The 18,157-nt window shown below is 42.3% G+C and overlaps 1 protein-coding gene across 3 annotated transcripts; it reads right to left on the bottom strand.

Annotated features, from left to right (window-relative positions):
• Nucleotides 1-376: 376 nt before the first annotated feature.
• rfx1b (regulatory factor X, 1b (influences HLA class II expression)) lies at nt 377-16,702 on the bottom strand. 3 transcript variants are annotated; one of them, XM_028971210.1, is made up of 18 exons: nt 16,541-16,702; nt 12,181-12,530; nt 9,174-9,271; nt 8,951-9,022; nt 8,514-8,611; nt 7,843-8,200; nt 7,338-7,519; nt 6,078-6,197; nt 5,881-5,996; nt 5,683-5,801; nt 4,999-5,108; nt 4,653-4,804; nt 4,438-4,535; nt 3,843-3,992; nt 3,139-3,347; nt 1,641-1,794; nt 1,486-1,531; nt 377-1,409 (listed from the first exon to the last, which is right to left on the bottom strand). In XM_028971210.1, the coding sequence occupies exons 2-18, from the start codon at nt 12,509-12,511 to the stop codon at nt 1,264-1,266; spliced, it is 2,559 nt and encodes an 852-aa protein (XP_028827043.1). In that variant the 5' UTR covers nt 12,512-12,530; nt 16,541-16,702; the 3' UTR covers nt 377-1,263. The 3 variants fall into 3 exon arrangements, with proteins under 3 accessions (XP_028827043.1, XP_028827044.1, XP_028827045.1); XM_028971211.1 differs by lacking the exon at nt 16,541-16,702 and adding an exon at nt 15,585-15,854; XM_028971212.1 differs by lacking the exon at nt 8,951-9,022.
• Nucleotides 16,703-18,157: the final 1,455 nt, after the last annotated feature.

Here is an 18,157-nt window from a genome sequence, read left to right as displayed (position 1 = left end):
CAAGTTAATTCAGTGTATGTTTAAGTGTTGTTGAGACTTAGCATTTTGTTGTAGTTTGCATGTGTGTGTATGAGTATTGGTCAGTTAATGTTATCATGCTGCCATATAAAGTTTGGGTTTCATTTGAAAAGATTCAATGCATGAATCTATGGATGGGATCTAAATGAAAATAGTTGGCGATGGATGGATGGATGGATGGATGTCCTATTACTTTCCCCTAGAATGCCTAAATAACTCTCAGAGGGCCCTATTGTCAGATGCCCTCATAAAAATCAATTTAACATTGTGATGGCTACACAGCATAGGAAGTGTAAGCATCATCACATTACAGAACAATTCAAACAGAAATAACAACTAATACATACCTACAAAGGTAGAGTTTCACAAACATAATTTATTCAAACATGTCATTCAGGTACAGTCAGGGAAAGAATCATTTTATCCCCTGCTGTTTTTGTAAATTTGCAAAACAAAGAAGGAATCAAATACTTATTTCATTCATGAAAATGCAAATTAATTTATAACTTTTTTTAAATGCCTTTTTCTGTGTTTTTTGTCACTGCCATTGAAATTATAGACTGATCATTTCTTTTTTAGTTGGCAAAATTACAAAACCAGCAGGGGATCAAATAGAATTTACCTGACTGTATATACTTTGAATTTTAAACATTCTCCCAAGGCACAATCAGACAATAAATCTTTTAGGCCAAAGACAGGCAGAACACAGAGAAGAATTATAATAAGTGAGAAATAATCGTGAATATAAGGCTGATATGATATTTCAGAACTGATTCTTGGCACTTGCTGCCTTACGTCCATCTTTCTGAGTCCATAAGGCAGAAACAACGATGTATTGGGTTTCTAATGAAACAGAGTAAAGGCAGTTAATGGAGGAGAGGAGGAAGAGGGTTACATCCACTCACTCACTCACTCATAACAGAATAAACTGACTTGACATCAACCTCTCTCTCTCTCTCCTGTACCCCATCATACTGCCTCTGTCATCAGACAAGTAATGATTAAAACACAGACGCATGCAGGAGTGAACAGGCAGCATGACAGAGAATAATATTCACGAAATGTTGCAAATATCTAAGTGTGTGTGTGTGACAGAAAGTGGTATGAAGTAAAGTCACACACACTCATGATCACTCATGCACAGTGAAGTGAAGGAATGACAGGCCAAAAGCTGTAGCTGGTGTCTCCGTGTTTTGTATGTGTGTGTGTGTGTGTGTGTGTGTGTGTGTGTGTGAGTGTGTGTTGTCAGTTCTCAGTGTGGCCGGTGCTGAAGAGAGCCCTGGGATCAGTCCTGGCCAATTTGGCTGGTGGTTCCAGGGACTCTGTCTCAGCAGAGAGAGAGAGTTCCTGGCATTCTTCGTCACTCTCCTCCTCCTCCTCCTCTTCTTCCTCTGGAATACACACACAGAGGCAAAGAATTAGGAAATATATGCTTTAATAAATGAGGATGATGATGAAGGCGCATACCTTTATCAGGGTCAAGTGTGCTAAGGCTGCGTCCCAGGCTGGCAAACTGAGGGGGGGAAGTGAAAGTGTGATGTATCTCTGCTAGAACAGGGCGTGTGTATTTGTGTGTGTGTGTGTGTGTGTGTGTGTGTGTGTGTGTGTGTGTCGATCTCTACCTCTCCCATGACGGCAATAGGTGTCTTGCCCTTGGCCTGGGCCACTCTGTGCTCTATCAGGTAGTACATGTACTCATCGTACAGCAGCCGAATCAGGTGGAAGGAGCCAAAACTTGCGGCGCTGCGCAGGGTCAAGTCCCTTATCACCATGGAGCTGGAAGGGGCAGGTACAAAGAAAGTATGTTTTATACTGATTTAACACTCGCAGGCACCTTCATACTACACTTTTTTTTGCTGCCATAAGATGATGTACGGTGGTGGTGGTGGGATTGTAACATGTCACTGTCAGTAATGGATGGAGATTAGTGCACCTCTCAAAAATACTGAACTGCGCTGTGGACAGAAATGGACCAACTTATAAAGGCCCAGGAAAGGTCTGATACATGCAAAGCAGCTGTTTCTCGTGGCTTTTATGCTACAGGTTTGCACATAACACAATTGCACATTGCGCATAACACCTACTCTCAGATGAAGGCTGACAAACAAGCAGTCGTAGAACTGTGGGCATGTGAGATCAATGATGATGTATGATACACTGAAAAGATGGACGTATTCCCCTTAATAGTAAACTACAGCGTACAATGTAGCAATTATTAGCAACACATACTCTGTTACAGGGTGGTGATCAGACATCAAATGAAAAAGATTTAAATTAAATCTTTACTCTCTCGTGACGCACTATAATTGCTGGCAGTCAGGTCCACTGTTCTGACAGATCAGCATACTTGCCCTTGGCAGTATAGGCAAATGCTAATCTTAAAACTAGTTGACTTAATGCATCTTAATACAAAAAGAACAAGCAAATATACATATACCTGCTTAGCAAAGCCTATTAAGTAGTAGTAGTAGTAACAATAATACTTATCAGGCCATCGCGGTAAATGGGTAAAATGCAACACAACAACCAATGAAGGCATCCTGGAAATATTTAGTGGAATGTCACTCTTACCTGTCTTCTTGAGAGGCCATCATTTAATTAGCCTTTACCTGCTATTTTGGGGGGGTGGTCATTTTTTGATGTGTCAACATTTCATATTTTTGAATTTTGCAATTTAAGTTTGCAATTGGTTTATTTAAATAAAAGACTGTCTAAGACAAAGTTTAGTATAGAGTATATCTACAATAGCAGTGGAATTTACTGTGATTCAAGGGTGTGCCACCTGAAATCTTGCCTAGGCCTCAAAATTTGTTAGGTCTGTGTGTGTGTGTGTGTGTGTGTGTGCGTGCGTGCGTGCTTGTGTGTGTGTGTGATAAAGATTGACATACATTTTAAAATTTAGATCAATAGGAAATCTGCCACTTTCCTGGTCATGAAAGATTGCTGCCACACGAAAGAAACTAGTGTATTTGATACGTTCTAAACTTTTCAATTTCGTGTTTTAAATCTAGTCTTGGGGCTTTAGCTTTATTTCAGGAGCCTGAGATTTTTGTTAATATTGAGATGTGTGTATTAGTCATCTACGGCACAGCTTTCTGGTGCATGCAGAGTCATAGTCACCTGTAGAAAGACCATTTGAGCAGGAAGAGCTTGGCAGCCTTGGGGAAGGAAGGACCAGGCTGGTAGGGCTTTAGGACCCGAGAGACAACCCCATCCAACCAGGCAGCCCACTGCTCCAGAGAATTCTGCTGCTGCAGTGTGAGCTTAAAATCCTGCTCCAGACGCTGCACAACGCGGTCTTCACACCGGCACACCCATGAAGCTTGTTCCTGTGGCACAGAGAGAAAGACACTAAATTCCCACAAAAGGAACCTATTCACTGAGAAGATTTATAGACCAAAGATTGCCTTGTGTGCTCATCATCTCCTAAACTTTACTGCGAGTATTCTTAAATATGGCTTCTCTAAACTGCCCACCGATGAGCATCCCAAAATAATCAAAAAGGCGCAGTGGAGAGCAGCATTTGAAGATGTGCTTGAGTGTTCAGCCTCATGAGCAAACACCACAGCTCTTATCATCTTGAATCTAGGAGGCCTAATATGAAACAGAGGAAATAAAATGGTGTTTAATTAATGGCTGTTTTCAAGGAGTATACAGATGGAAGGGGAAGGTGATTGTGTGACTCTGAGGTCCCCTTGATCAAGGTACTGTCCCCACAACATTCTGGTTAAATGCAGAAGACACATTTTGTTGTGTCACCATGTGCTGAGCTTGCTGTATATCACAATGACTTTCAATTCAGAGCGAGAGGCAAACCAACAGACCTGCACGTTGGCAAAGTCGACTCTGTTGAGGTCACTGAGCATCTGGTTGATCTGGGCGGTGTTCTGCAGTACTGCGCGAGCCGCCTGGGCCAGGTGGTTGAGTGAAGTGTACCGGCGCAGAGTCTGAGCAAAGGCGCCCGCACACGTTACCTGCAGGAGGTGGCAGTGCTCATGTCACATCAGCTCACACATAAGACCACTAAATGGAAATACCTGAGGATGGGTGTGTGTTTTCTTCAGATATGTAACAACTAACAGTTATTCTTTTATTTCTATAAACAAATGGGATTATATTTTATCTTAATTTGCTCAATCAGAGCAAATCCTGGATTACAGGCATGCGCTGTCACACCCACAAACAATTTAGAGTTGCCAGTTCACCTAGTGTGCATGACTTTGGATGGAGGGAGGAAACCTGAGAACCTGGTGGAAACCCACGTGAAACAAGAAACTCACAACCTGTCTTAAAGCTGGGCATTCGCAAACTGGCGTGTAACTTCCATTGTGCCCTTTGCATTCGTGTTGCAGGATTTGCATTTGTGTTGACCCTTCTGAGCCACTGAAGTTTCAATTTAGAGCCATGCACGTGTCTGACCTTGATGCGGACCATCTCCTCTGGGATGTTCATCATGGCGTTGGTGAGCCAGCTCTCCAGGCTCTTAGCAAAGTTGCGGATGGCTTGAGTTAAGGCACCTGAAATTTTTGATGGGATTAAAAACTGAAAGTTGCAAAACACATCACTGATGCCGCCGTTTTATAGCATGGTGTGAGTATAGCCGTGTAAACATCTTGTTGTACAATGTAACTCACTGGGTATGGGTCTCAACACATCAGGAATGAGGATTTCCACCAGGGTCTGGTACAACGTGTCGTCGCACTCTCTGCTCCAGCCCAGCACTGGCTCATACTTACACAGCAGCACCAGACATGACCTTGGCAGACGCTTCTCTGATTCTTCATGACTGTATGGACACACAATACACAGAAGTTCTCCCATTTATACAAGTAATACTAATTCATAAATCCCCAAAGCCAGTATGCCACGTAGATATAATTTCAAATTTGCCTCTGCGGTCCAACCAAGATTATGGAAATGACTGAGAGGTTCAGCAAAGGACAGTTTCGATGTGGATGGTGGTTAGTGCTGAGAACTCACATGTTGGCTGAGTCAGATTCACTGGTCTGACCCTCACTGAAACGCCAAAAGCTTTTCCACAGAGTCTCCACTAGAGGGAACTGCAGGTTCACCATCACATCCATAATGGCCTGGAAAGAGAAAGCACAAGGCTTCATAAGAACACACGCCCCACACGTCTCTTTTCCACTGCATGGTACCAGCTAAACTCTACTCTTCTCTACTCGACTCGACTGTTTTCACGTCACCTTTCGGAATTGCCTCAGCTCGCTTGGAACCTCGATGGAGGTGATACCAAAAAAGAGTATCGGGTACTGTCCACAACTTTTGCCTGATGGAAAAGCAAAAAGTTAGAGTCGAGCGGAGTTGAAGTGGTACCATGTAATGGAAAAGATCAGGAATAAAACATATTATAACACTTCATAACCCTTCATTAAATAAAACTACATTCCATGGATGTGTAGTAAAAACTACACGGTTTGTATTCTATGAATGATCATTTTAGCTAAATATCAGTCTAAAAAAATATCATTCAACTCCACACCACAAGAAACATTTTACATAAATAGTGATATTTAAGTCCACAGCACACATCTTCAAGTCGTGTTTTTTTATGAAGTTACATTAAACAACGAAAAGATGATAAAGATACTTGTTACACCATATAGCATCTTTTGAGCCCGAGTCTGCATGTAGGACGCTGACCTCGCAGTGTTCCCGGTACAGCTGTTGGAAGGCTTTGACGTGCTCCACCGAAATCCCTTCCGGCAGCACTTTACCCTGGAGCTCAATATCCAGAAACTCAGGAAGGGTGCGAGACGTTTCTACAGGACAACAGAGTTCAGTTGGGACACGGCTCACCTAACTTGTACCTTTATTGCTGTTCGCATGTGTCCACCTCACCCAGAAACTGCTGGTAATGCTGCACCTGGGTGCTGATGTCAACAGGCACCTGCTGCGGCCCTGCCCCCAGAGACATCCCGTTCGTCATGCCCTCCACCTTCTGGATGGGCTTTATCCTGCAAAAACAGAATTCACACTGACAAAGCACAGGAATCTCAAAGACACAGAAATTGCATGAAAATGTAGATATGAGCTACCTCTGTTTCTGTGTAAACGGCTGCTGTCTCATTGCCAGGTACTGCTGATCCTCCATCAGTTTAAGCAACTGGGAACCAGCCTTGATCCGGAGGCCATAGTAGTGGTACTTTGAGTTCCCCCTTTAACACACATAAAGGAGGTAAATGCACTGCTTCCCTTTTTATAGCCTTGAGTCACCCTGACACCTGAACTCTCTTGTCCCATGTAAATCTAGACTCTGGTCTTTCACAATACTGATCCAGTGGCAGGTAATTAAATAGAGGATGGTCTTACTGCATGAGACATAAGCACATTCCTATCTGTTAAAATTATTAATTAAATAAAAAATTAATTAAGCACACATTTTGAATAATGAGCCATGATAGCTCATAATTACTAAACTCAAGCTTGCTATAACACCTGTTTATAGCAAGAAGTGTGGAAAGCAGGCTCAGTACATTCACTTTGAATTGGGAGATTTCATCTACCACAAAAATGAATTGTGACTCCATTCAAAGGCAGAGCCCCACCTGCTGAATTATATTGTGCATTTGTGTTTACACAGTGTAATTGTGCTGTGTTTACTGGTGTACAACCCCCTCTTCAGACCGCTGAAGGAGACTGAGTGTGTTGGGGAATGCTGCATAGCACATCTTTATCATGCTCTGTATATACCTTACCTTTTGTATAAAAATCATACACACAAAATAACAAATCCATTGTTTACTATTGCTCCCTCATTTTTTGTGACACTTTAATAGTGTGGCTGCAGGACAAATAGGGTGTTCAGTATATAAATCTGATTGATCACGATGTCAAGCAATTGCACCTCCCATTCATTTTCTGCCATGGCATGACTAAAAGAAGTCATATGCGTACTTAAGGGAGCAAACTGGTATAACAAATATTCTTCAATACTATTACTATGAACTAAATATGGACTAAATACATCTCTCACCATGTCACACTGTGGTGCTCTGTTATTATTATTATCATTATCATACTATCATATCATATTAGTATTATTATCATATTATGTAATATTATATACTGTGTGTGTGTGTGTGTGTGTGTGTGTATACACACACACACACACAGTATACACACACAGTATATATATATACACACAATATATATATACAGTATAATCATACAGTTAAGAATACAGTTATAACTGCCATGCAGCAAATACAATGCAAAATATCCACCATTAACATCAGTACTTTACATTATATAATTTTAGACCATACCACCCAGGCCTACTCTGTGATTTTATGTACCTTGTCCCAAGGCGGCGTGTCCTCAACCCCATGAACACTGAGCGAATGAGTTTGCCGAAAGAGGCAGCATTGACTGGTTCCAGTTTGGCCTCCTGACAGTGCAGCAGGTAATGGCAGTAAAGTGTGCAACGTGGCAAACTCACACCTTCTGCTGTCTCATAGTTGTCCAACAACCATTGCACCTAAGAGAAAAAGAGTCCAAGTTTGAGATAAGAAGGATGTGTTTAACTAAAATGTCTCAACTGTGGGAATACAGTTGCATTACTTTATCATCAGTCAATTTCCCCTGTCAAAATCCAAATAATTTTGCTTTATTAGCATCCAACAAGCATGTTCATGTGACACTTAAATATCTTCATTGGTCCTCAGGTCAGTAATTGATTGTTGATGAAAAGAGTACTAGGTGTCTTAAATTAAAATGTTGGAGTATCTACAAGACTTAATATTATGCATGAGAATATGAATATGAATGCTTGCAAATGTGTGTGTCAGCTTGTGTACGTACAGTTGTCGGGGATGCGCGTATGTTGTGACAGTAGTTCTGACTGCTGTTGTTTCCTCCTCCCAGCATGTATCCTCCCTGAATTACATAACTTCCTGTTCCTCCTCCGCTACTTCCAGCCCCACTCGAACTGCCAGTGATACCAACTGTTGCCACGGTGACCCCAGAACTTGCACCAGAACTGCTGTTGGCCACAAACATGGATATTGTACCGCTGGCCCCTGCCGTGACAGAGACGGTCTGTGAAGTGACAGGGGTGGTGGCCTGCGAGCTGGATGTCTGCGGGTTCTCGTAGTATGAGGCAGTGGGTGTGGCCTGAGGGTAGAGTGGTGCCTCGGAATACGAGTAATTGCCTGGTCGACTGGTAACCAAAAGGGGGAGAGAGACAGACAGAGATTAGACCTTGTAGAACACAGAAGTTTTATGGTGCTATGTCAGCTCCAAAACCCAAACATGAGAGGAAGAAGACAACCAAATTAAGAAATAAACACTGAGTGATGGATAGAGAGACGCACAATATAAAATGGTCATTACATTCATCTCAGGACTACACATAAGAAAGTACCATGTATTGGATGTGTGTGTTTGTTAGTGGACGTATGTGTGGTCAGTCCGAGGGAGGGAACATTTTGGGATGGAAGAAGTAGGAAACAGGAAGGCTACTGTTGACTCACATGGAGCTACTAGTGTAGTTGCTCTCCCCTCCCTCCACATAAGGCACCTGACTGGAATACACATGCTGTACAGAACTTGGCTGGATCTGTGGCTGTACCTACAAAAAGCACATACAAGACACATAAATATCCAGATCCTTGACAAAAACAATCACAAGCACATGCAAGCATGCCAAATAAATGCCATGTAACACCTAATCTCACCCTCCTGCTGTTCATTCACTCTGACACACTGGGTGGGAGGAGGTTGATATTCACAATAACTCCCAACATCCCAACTATCAGATTCCATACATGTGCTGGAATCAGGTTCCTCTGTGCATTTCTTTCTTTCTCTGTCTGTCTCTAGCTGCTTGCATGCCTGAATGCCAGCATGCGTCAGAAACACGAGAGAAATTCGGAAAGGCATCCATGTGTCAGTGTGAGCGGGCAATCACCTCTGGAGTTATATGTGCTTGCTGGAGGCTGGTGTTCTGGCCAGTCTTAGCCGTAGCCTGGACTACTGACCTCTACAGGCAACAGATACAAATCAAACTCCATTACCCACAAGACCCTGCAGCTGGAACATGTCTGAGATGGCTGTGCATCATTTCGCCACTACTTTACACATCTATAAACTGAAATTAGCATAAGTAATGCGTAGTCAATATATATTCTTACCTGTGCTGTCTGCACAACTTGGGTGGGAACACCTGTTTGCACCACCGAGGGTGGAGGACTGGAGTCAGACACAGAGTCGTTGGAGTGCAAAGAACCCTCTGGAAAGGATAGGATGAGAGCAATAGAACCATGTGACTACAATGAACAGCCTTTTTTTTCAGGCGTAAATGACTTACTCTGAGAAGTGAATATGTAACACGAGTCAATTCATGGACAAAGCGGCAAGTTTATAAGCCTATTGGCAAGAGTACTCACGATAGCCGCCATTCGGGCTGTAATAGTAATTACTGTAGAACATCAGACAGCAGAGACACAGAGCAGGCAGAGGGAAAAGTCTGAATGTTGCTTCCGTTCTACCCTTATATTGACTGGCCAGAAATGTAGCCTTGGACAACTAATCTTAGCAGATGGGGAAAAAATCCCTGTTTTGGTAAACATGGATATCAGATTGAAAAGGGGATAGAGAGAGCGTGAGAGATGTAGATGAGTGATATGTGCAAAAACGGGAATGCATTTTTAATTTTCACCGCCTCTTCTGTCTTTTGCTGTCCTATGTCCATTGTATGTAGTGTAAGATGTTTTCCTTCGTTTTCATTTTAAAATCACCCCTCACTGGGCATGTGTGTCATCTGACGTATCTGATGTAGGGAAAACTCATTTAGCTGGGACCTAACTTTATTACCGAAGCACAAGATCAGCCTTGTAGGCACTGATTATGAATGTCTATGAAGATGCAATACAGTAAGCAAACCCCATAAACCGCATTACATCATGTGCTGTAGTCTGGATGTCTGACTCCAGCTAAATAGTTTTTCATGTGTGAGTTGAGTTTTTTCACGTGCCTTTAACTGTACGATCACAGGAAGTATCTCAGTTATGCAAATAAACACATTTATCCTTGTCACTGTAAAAAAGCATTTCAGACAGTGCAACGGAGTGTATCTGGATTTACAGAACTAAAGAAGAAAGCACATAATGTCTCTAAGATAAGACAGCTCTTTCTGTTGGCCATAATGATGTATTTAAAAACAACATTTAAAATGGTCCTTTGTCCTACTGTCCATCGACAATTTCCTCTTTCTCGGTTATAGTCATTCTGCGACCATTCCAAACCAAGCATAATTAATAAACATGCTTTATATTGTGCCGGGAAAATAAACCCCTATAGAACTAATTTTATACCCATTTAAAAGAGACAATAAAAAAAATATTTAACAAAAAATATTTGTGATCCAACCACAAAGATTTATTTTTTAACAATTTATTTTCAATTATGGTTTAGACCATTGCACAGAACTGCTGAGATTTATAAATTATGTTTTTTTTTGCAGATACACATATTTTAGATATGGTTTTGACAAAGTTCATTTTGACACGTTTTAAATGACTAGATATGACTCTTGGAATTCTGTCAGGGACTGACTCCGTAGGGGGTACTCTGGCTCCACCATTCAAGCCGGAGTTTCATTGTGTTTCCTATTATCCTGATTGTGTGCAGCTCTTCTAGCCTGTTTAAATGGACACCTTTTGTGCTTTGTCCTCATCAGGTCTTAACATGTCAGTCGTGTCCTGCTGCATGCTCCTGTTACATGTAATAAACCACTGATTGTTGTATGCTGTGCGTGTCCATCTGGTCACCCCTATGCCCTGTTCATGGCACTTCATTTTCTACATTTCATACATTTTCTATTAACGTTGGAAGTTCAGTGAGTGTTAATGGTACCCGTCACTCTAGTGTGCAATAAGCAGAGAGTAAGCGAGTAATGATGCTGCATTATTGCCTGTAAATAAAAAATTAAACTTTTAAGTTTTAACTTAAATTGTGCCCTAAATCAAATTAAAACAAGTCTGTGCATTCCAGCAAACTGTGGATTATGATATAGTGTCATCATATTTGTAAGACTGTGTATGTTTTAACTGTAGTACTGCACAGTAAACAGCAGCAGTTTCTAATGTAGTTAGTATTTGTCCATCCACACTGTTACATGGATTCATTTAACACTCATCTCTACATTGACACCTGTACTTAGCGCTGCTCACTTGAGATTGGATTGCCAAAGATGGATATTAATGGCAAGTCTGTACAGGGTCATAGTGCATGCGTTCGTCACCAGGCAATATGATACAACTGATACTCAACTAGGTCTTTCATCTACTTATAGAAGGCCCCAAAAATAAGCAGTCATTAACACCCCTGGAAACCATCAGCTAACGCTACATTTACATTTACAGCATTTATCAGACGACCATATCCAGAGCGACTTACCATCAGTAGTTACAGGGACAGTCCCCCCTGGAGCAACTCAGGGTTAAGTGTCTTGCTCAGGGACACAATGGTTGTAAGTGGGATTTGAACCTGGGTCTTCTGGTTCATTGGCGAGTGCCTATGGCTACTAGGCTACTACTACCCTACGCTAGAATGCTAAAAAAATATTTCCTGTATCAGCACTTAGGAAACACATTATTTTAACAAGGATAACATCTAACATCTTAATTCAGTGACAATGTCTGTCAGATTCACACAAATTGGAACTCAACCTCAACTCTAAGTAATAAATAGTTCTAGCAAGAAATAATAAATAAAATAGTATTTGCTCACTCTTGACCAGTGAAGTGAAAGTGTCATTTGTCATTGTGAAACACTTCAGACACAACAAAATCATCCTCAGTAAGTGAGCAGCCATGAAAGGTGCCTTGGGAGAAGTGCGTGGCACCTTGATCAAGGGGACCTCAGTGGCACCTTAGCTGTTTGGGATTTGAACCTGCAAGTCTGCCTCTTAACCCGCCAAGCCACCACTGCCCCAGTGAATAATCAATCTGAATACTGAATACATGTATGTGTTGCACTGACCGAAAAAAGGCGTGTGAATAACACAGCATGCATAATCTGGATAAATACGTTTCTGAATGATTCACTTTATTGAAATTACTTTTAAAACAAAGACTTTAATATCAAGAAACACATTTCTTAGATATTGGGTGTGTGGTTGAAGGACAGCTGGCTCACCTGTTACCGTGACCACAATGTACTGTGGTGTATTCTGGCCATTACTTGACTGTGGGCTTTGGATCTCTGTGGTCACAAAATGTGCCTGTGCAGTGGTGACCTGTGTGGGTGTGGCCAAGATGGTTGACTTCTGAGCAACAGTGAGAGGGACAGCATTCGTGCTATGTCCAGGTTGAGCGGTAACTCCAGCTGCCTGCGTGGTAGAGCCCGGGGATGCCTGCACCTCTGGCAGAAATGGAGTTGTTGTAGGCGAGGCTGTGGCAACATTTATGGTGCCACCCTGAGGCTGGGATGGTTGCTGAAGCTCCTCCACATAGGCAGGAGTCGCCATGATAACAGCAGCTAAAAACCTGCAAGGCCAAAGACTGAGATGAAATCATGCATAACTAAAATCAACCACCCTCTAGAAGATAAAGACTGCTAGGCCACTAAGCAAAAAAAAAATCCATTAGCAGTCTGTTAAACCTTTTTTGTTTGTCTATTTTAGAAACATTTATGTTTTTCAAAGAACACAAACTATATAAATCTGATCATTAAAATCAAGATTGGGATGTATTTACACCTTTCAAATTATAGAAGGATACGTAACCTTCCGTTTATATTGAAAATTTTAGAAAAGGTCATAGCACAGCAGCTGTGCGCATACCTACACAGCAACAACATTCATGAAGTATATCAATAGGGATTTAGACCTCATTGTAGTACTGAGATGGCGCTGGTTAAAGTGGTTAATGACCTGCTGTTGGTATCTGATCAGGGCCGCATCTCGCTGCTTGTCCTGCTTGACCTGAGTGCAGCGTTTGACTCTATTGATCACAACATTTTCCTTTTTCCGACAGGTTAGAAAATGTTGTTGGGATTAAGGGAATGGTTCCAATCATATTGATCGGTATCAGTTTGTGAACATTAATGGTGATTTGTCTTCACATAGTAAAGTGGAGTTTGGTGTTCCACAAGTTTCTGTCTTTCCTGTTTCTATTGTCCTTATACATGTTACCTTTCGATCACATCATTCGTAAAATCATATTAACTTTGACTGCTATGCCAACGACACAGTTGTATTTATCAGCAATGCCAGACGAGACAGAACAGCTGAACAGAATAGAGAATTGTCTAAAGGACAGTGGACAGTTGCTCACCAACTTTCTTCTGTAAAACCCTGATAAGACAGAAACTCTTGTACTTGGGCCTCAGAAGTATGAAGTATGCTGTCTGACTACATCATAACTCTGGATAGCCTGTCTCAACAAGTACAGAGGTAAAGAAGGTGTCCTCATTGACGCAAGTATCTCATTCGAGTTAATGTAGTTAATATCACTAATTTCACCACATCACCCTGATCTTACAATCACTGCACTGGCTACCCATCAAATTTAGGATTGCCTACAAAATCCTACTTTTAACCTATAAAGTTCTTAATGGCTCTGAGTGAGCGTTTAGTTATTTACAACCCACCACGCCCCCTGCGTTAAAAGGGTGCAAGGTCACTACTGGTACCCAAAGTACAGAAGGTTACAGCTGGGAGCAGATCCTTCTCATATAGAGCTCCGCAGTTGTGGAAAGGCTTGCCGGTCAGTGTTCTGGACTCAGACACAGTCTCAGTGTTTAAATCTAGACTGAAAACACACCTGTTTCACTCTGGCCTTCTGTTAAAATCCCAGCTACAGTGTCAATTACTAAGTCCACTTTATCACACAGTCACCTAGTCAAGCATAGACAGTGTTCATTTACAGCATTTATCAGACATCCTTATCCAGAGTGACATACAATCAGTAGTTACAGGGACAGTCCCCCTGGAGCAACTTAGGGTTAAGTGTCTTGCTCAGGGACACGATGGTAGTAAGTGGGATTTGAACCTGGGCCTTGTGGTTCATATGTGAGTGTGTTACCCACTAGGTTACTACGACCCTTAAAATTCAAGTTAGGGTACCGGGCCACTGTTGCACAAATATACCACTATAGCTATATATTTCTGTACCAGTTGTACAATGGCACCGTCTGCCACTGCTTGTTTGTTCTCTCCAAGGCACTGAATCCCAACAGTAGACCACCTCCAGAGTCCAGTGAAGATACCACCAGAGGGATCCTAGTCCCTAGCAATGAACTGCTAATGAGATGACCTAGCATGAAAGTTACCAGAGGGTCACCACAGCCACCACCACCGTAACAGCTAAAGCCTCCGGGATCTTCATATAGACCAGTAGCACTATAATTGACATGCATTGGAAACCATGATACTGGTCTAAAAAAATACTCTGCACTGTCCAATACCTCCAAACATGGACAGATGCGCTATACGACACTTTGGACTTTTCCACCTCTAAACCTGTTGGACGTTCTCTTTTCTTGGACAAAACACCACTTGCAGGCTCACTCTACCCTGGAAGGGGGTCCCTCTCAGGTATCACTCCTTCTCAAGGTTTCTTCCTTTCTTTTTTCTCCCTCCTAGAGTTTTTTACTGGGGTCTTTCCTTGTGTGCAGAAGAGTCAAGTGTGGGGGTGTCAACTGAAGGGTCAGTCAAAGCCCATTGAGACATACTGTATGTGATTATAGGCTATATAAGAAGTAAATACTCATAATTATTCTGCTGGCATAGTCAGAATACCTACCTTTATTTTAAAGATACAATCCAAATCCGAAAAAACAAATATCTGTCTTGTGAGGTATGCGCGCAATTAAAAGGCTTGACTAACATGTTTGGAACAAAGTACAACTTAGAATTACACAACCCTGTATTTAGTATATTTTATACACACAAATACCCCCAGCATTAATCAAGTGTTTAAGCCAGACATTATTTAAACATATTAAAATAAAACTAATGTCTTTTTGAACTAAATTAAACCATTATTAACACTCAGGCTAGCCTATTGAAAACAACAATTGCTACAGTAACCACTTTTGAGCGGCATCAGCTGAATGAACTACAATGCTGTGCTAATGGTCATGGGCACCATTACAAAATGACTGTTTATCTAGCTTCCTAAAGTAACCCCAACATTGATCAGATACTGATTTACCTAAACCATTCATTGCAGAATTTCCCAATTTTCATTCATCAGTGGCATTATGTGATTGGAGAAATAGACTCGACTTTTTTTACTGCCACTTTCATATTTGGTGACAATTATTTGTGTATTTTACACTTTTAGATATTCCCTTCCTGAACTGCTTCAGAGTTACTGTTGGGAAGAAAACGTTGAATTAGTTCAACTACTGACAAGTGGACGCAAATGATTCATGTTATGATTAGTTTGACAGTTCAACTTTATTCCATATTTATTCCTGCGAGTTCCGTGAAAAACCCGCAGCTGCCGCAGCGGAACTCCCGACAACGTGGCGCACGGAGAGACCTCCCTGGTGGTCACCACACGCAACCCCGACACGCAACACGCATTACAAACCAGCTTTCCTGGCGACGACAGTGTACAGGAAATAGTTATGAATGCAAAATATTCCGCGCTGGCCGCTCTGTCGTCGATCATTGACCCGGACTTTTGGGTGCTTGTGGGGTTACCTCACCCCTCTCTGTCGCTTTACCTCGCAACGGGGACCAAAGTTTAGCGCGACGGGTGGTGTACTGGCGCTGCTGCAACTTCTGTAAAAACTAATGCAAGGTTATCGAAATATTTCGTGACTTATTCAACGTTTTTCTCACATAATAATTCTGGCTTTTGATCTAGAATGTTGCAACGTTAAATGTTACCGTCTTTTTTACTTACTGGCCAGCCCCTTATCAAGTTTTCTCTCGATTGGACGTCGTGGACGTCAATCATCCCACATACCTTAGGGCGCCCCACCCCTTCCCCAAACTCCGCCCACATCACTCCCCTTCTGTGACAGCCCTGGCGGACGGTCTGGCAAAACATATGGCCCTTCGACGACTTTCACTGTTTCGAGCGAAAAGTTATTTTTACCTAGCTGAAACGTGCCAGTATTTGATATTTAACGCACGACACCAACAATGTACACGTATAATTTCCAAAATACGGCAAAGCGTACGCAAAAAAAAAAACAAGTTAAACAGAAAGTGCGTCGCCAGAGGACGCGTAATGCACATTTCCACTTCCCCTTTCAGCGAGTCCGACTGACTTTCATTGGGCGAATATACCGAGGAGGCCGAAAGAACTAGTTAAAAGTACAACACTCTCATGTTACAACACCCGCCATTTTGTACCACTATCGCGGATTTGACATCGTCATAACAACCAACCGCCTGCACTTGGAAAGCGGCTCTCTGGCGCGGTGCTCCGCCTCGGTCGCGCTGTAAAGAGCCCGAGACTGAAATTACCCGTGACCGTTTCTATCATCTCCATAAAAACGCGCGGAAACAAGGATACGCAAAGTTGCCGTTCTTCACCTCTCGATTCCCGTGGAATTTTCTTAGTTTGTCGTTGAGTTTTTTTTTTCCTTAACGATTCAGGTTGTTGTTGTTGATTCTCGTTGCTGGGTTCTTGTCGCCAGGACTACCGTGACTATGGCGCCTCGTCCTCACCGGGGCAACTGTTGCTACCCACCCGCATTAGTCCCGCCCTCTTCTGTTGTCTGATTGGTGTAACATGTCAAGGAAACGGGAGTTTCCATCTAAACTATTGGACTACATTTCTGCCAATAATTTATCTCTCGTCCTATTCGTACTCGGTTTCTGTCGATCGCCACCGTCAGACATTACGCAACTAAAACACACCCCTTGTCTAAAGAACTGTTGGGCAACGTGCTTGCCAGTCATATTTGTCACCAACTAACGTGACATATATTGCAATGTAGTACATAGTTTCGATGAGTTATGACAATGTTGTAACTGTCTAGCATTTACTTTATGAGCAATCAGCTATCATTACTGTGCATTACTTCGAAAGTAAACTGTACCCCTGGGCATCTTACAAGAATAAAGAATAAAGTGAAGTGATTGTCACATGTGATACACCGCAGCACAGCACACGGTGCACACAGTGAAATTTTTCCTCTGCATTTAACCCATCACCCTGAGTGAGCAGTGGGCAGCCATGACAGGCGCCCGGGGAGCAGTGTGTGGGGACGGTGCTTTGCTCAGTGGCACCTTGGCGGATCGGGATTCAAACCGGCAACTTTCTGATTACAGGGCCGCTTCCTTAATCGCTAGGCCACCACTGCCCCAAATAAGACAGCCTACAATAAGACAGCCTAGTATATAAAACCATATATAATTAACTGTTGAGAAGAGATGTTTGAGTGGAACATGTTAAAACAAGATGAGGCAGGGACAGGAAGAAACCCTAGTGTCATCACCCTCATTAAGCATATCTATACTCATTAAATAATTGATAGACCTTTATTACATTTGCTTTTTCGACTACAGAAGAGTAACTCTGATTACAGAATACTGCTTTAGTCTAATCTCATAGTTCTATAACTACGGGGCAGTGGTGGCCTAGTGGTTAAGGAAACGGGTCCGTAATCAGAAGGTTGCCGGTTTGAATCCCGATCCGCCAAGGTAACACTGAGGTGCCACTGAGCAAAGCACTGTCCCCACTCACTGCTCCCCGGGCACCTGTGATGACTGCCCACTGTTCACTGAGGGTGATGGGTTAAATGCAGAGGAAAAATTTCACTGTGTGCACCGTGTGTTGTGCTGCTGTGTATCACATCACTTCACTTTTGAATAACATACTAAATAACACTAAAAGTCTTTCAAATCACACTAGCCAATATTCACAGCAGAACACAGATAACATAGCAAATGTTTACATTTAGAAATGTTACAAATGTTGTGCACTCATTTCAATTTTGATGCCCGTTTCTGATCTGAAAATAGTTGGGCCAGGGACATGTTTATGTCATGGCCAACGCGCCTCCAGCCCGCTAGAGGGCACCTCACCAGCCTGGGAGATGGCAACCCGGAAGAGGAAATGGAAGCGGGCGGTGGCAAGTATAAAAGGGAGGTAACACCAAGGAGACACGCCCGCTCTTTGTATGTGTTAAATGAGTTGTATAAGTT

This window comes from Denticeps clupeoides, chromosome 3 (genome assembly GCF_900700375.1).
Source record: "Denticeps clupeoides chromosome 3, fDenClu1.1, whole genome shotgun sequence".
NCBI lineage: Eukaryota > Metazoa > Chordata > Actinopteri > Clupeiformes > Denticipitidae > Denticeps > Denticeps clupeoides.
The sequence above is the reverse complement of the archived record's forward strand: the minus strand, read 5'-3'. Positions and strand labels throughout refer to the sequence as shown.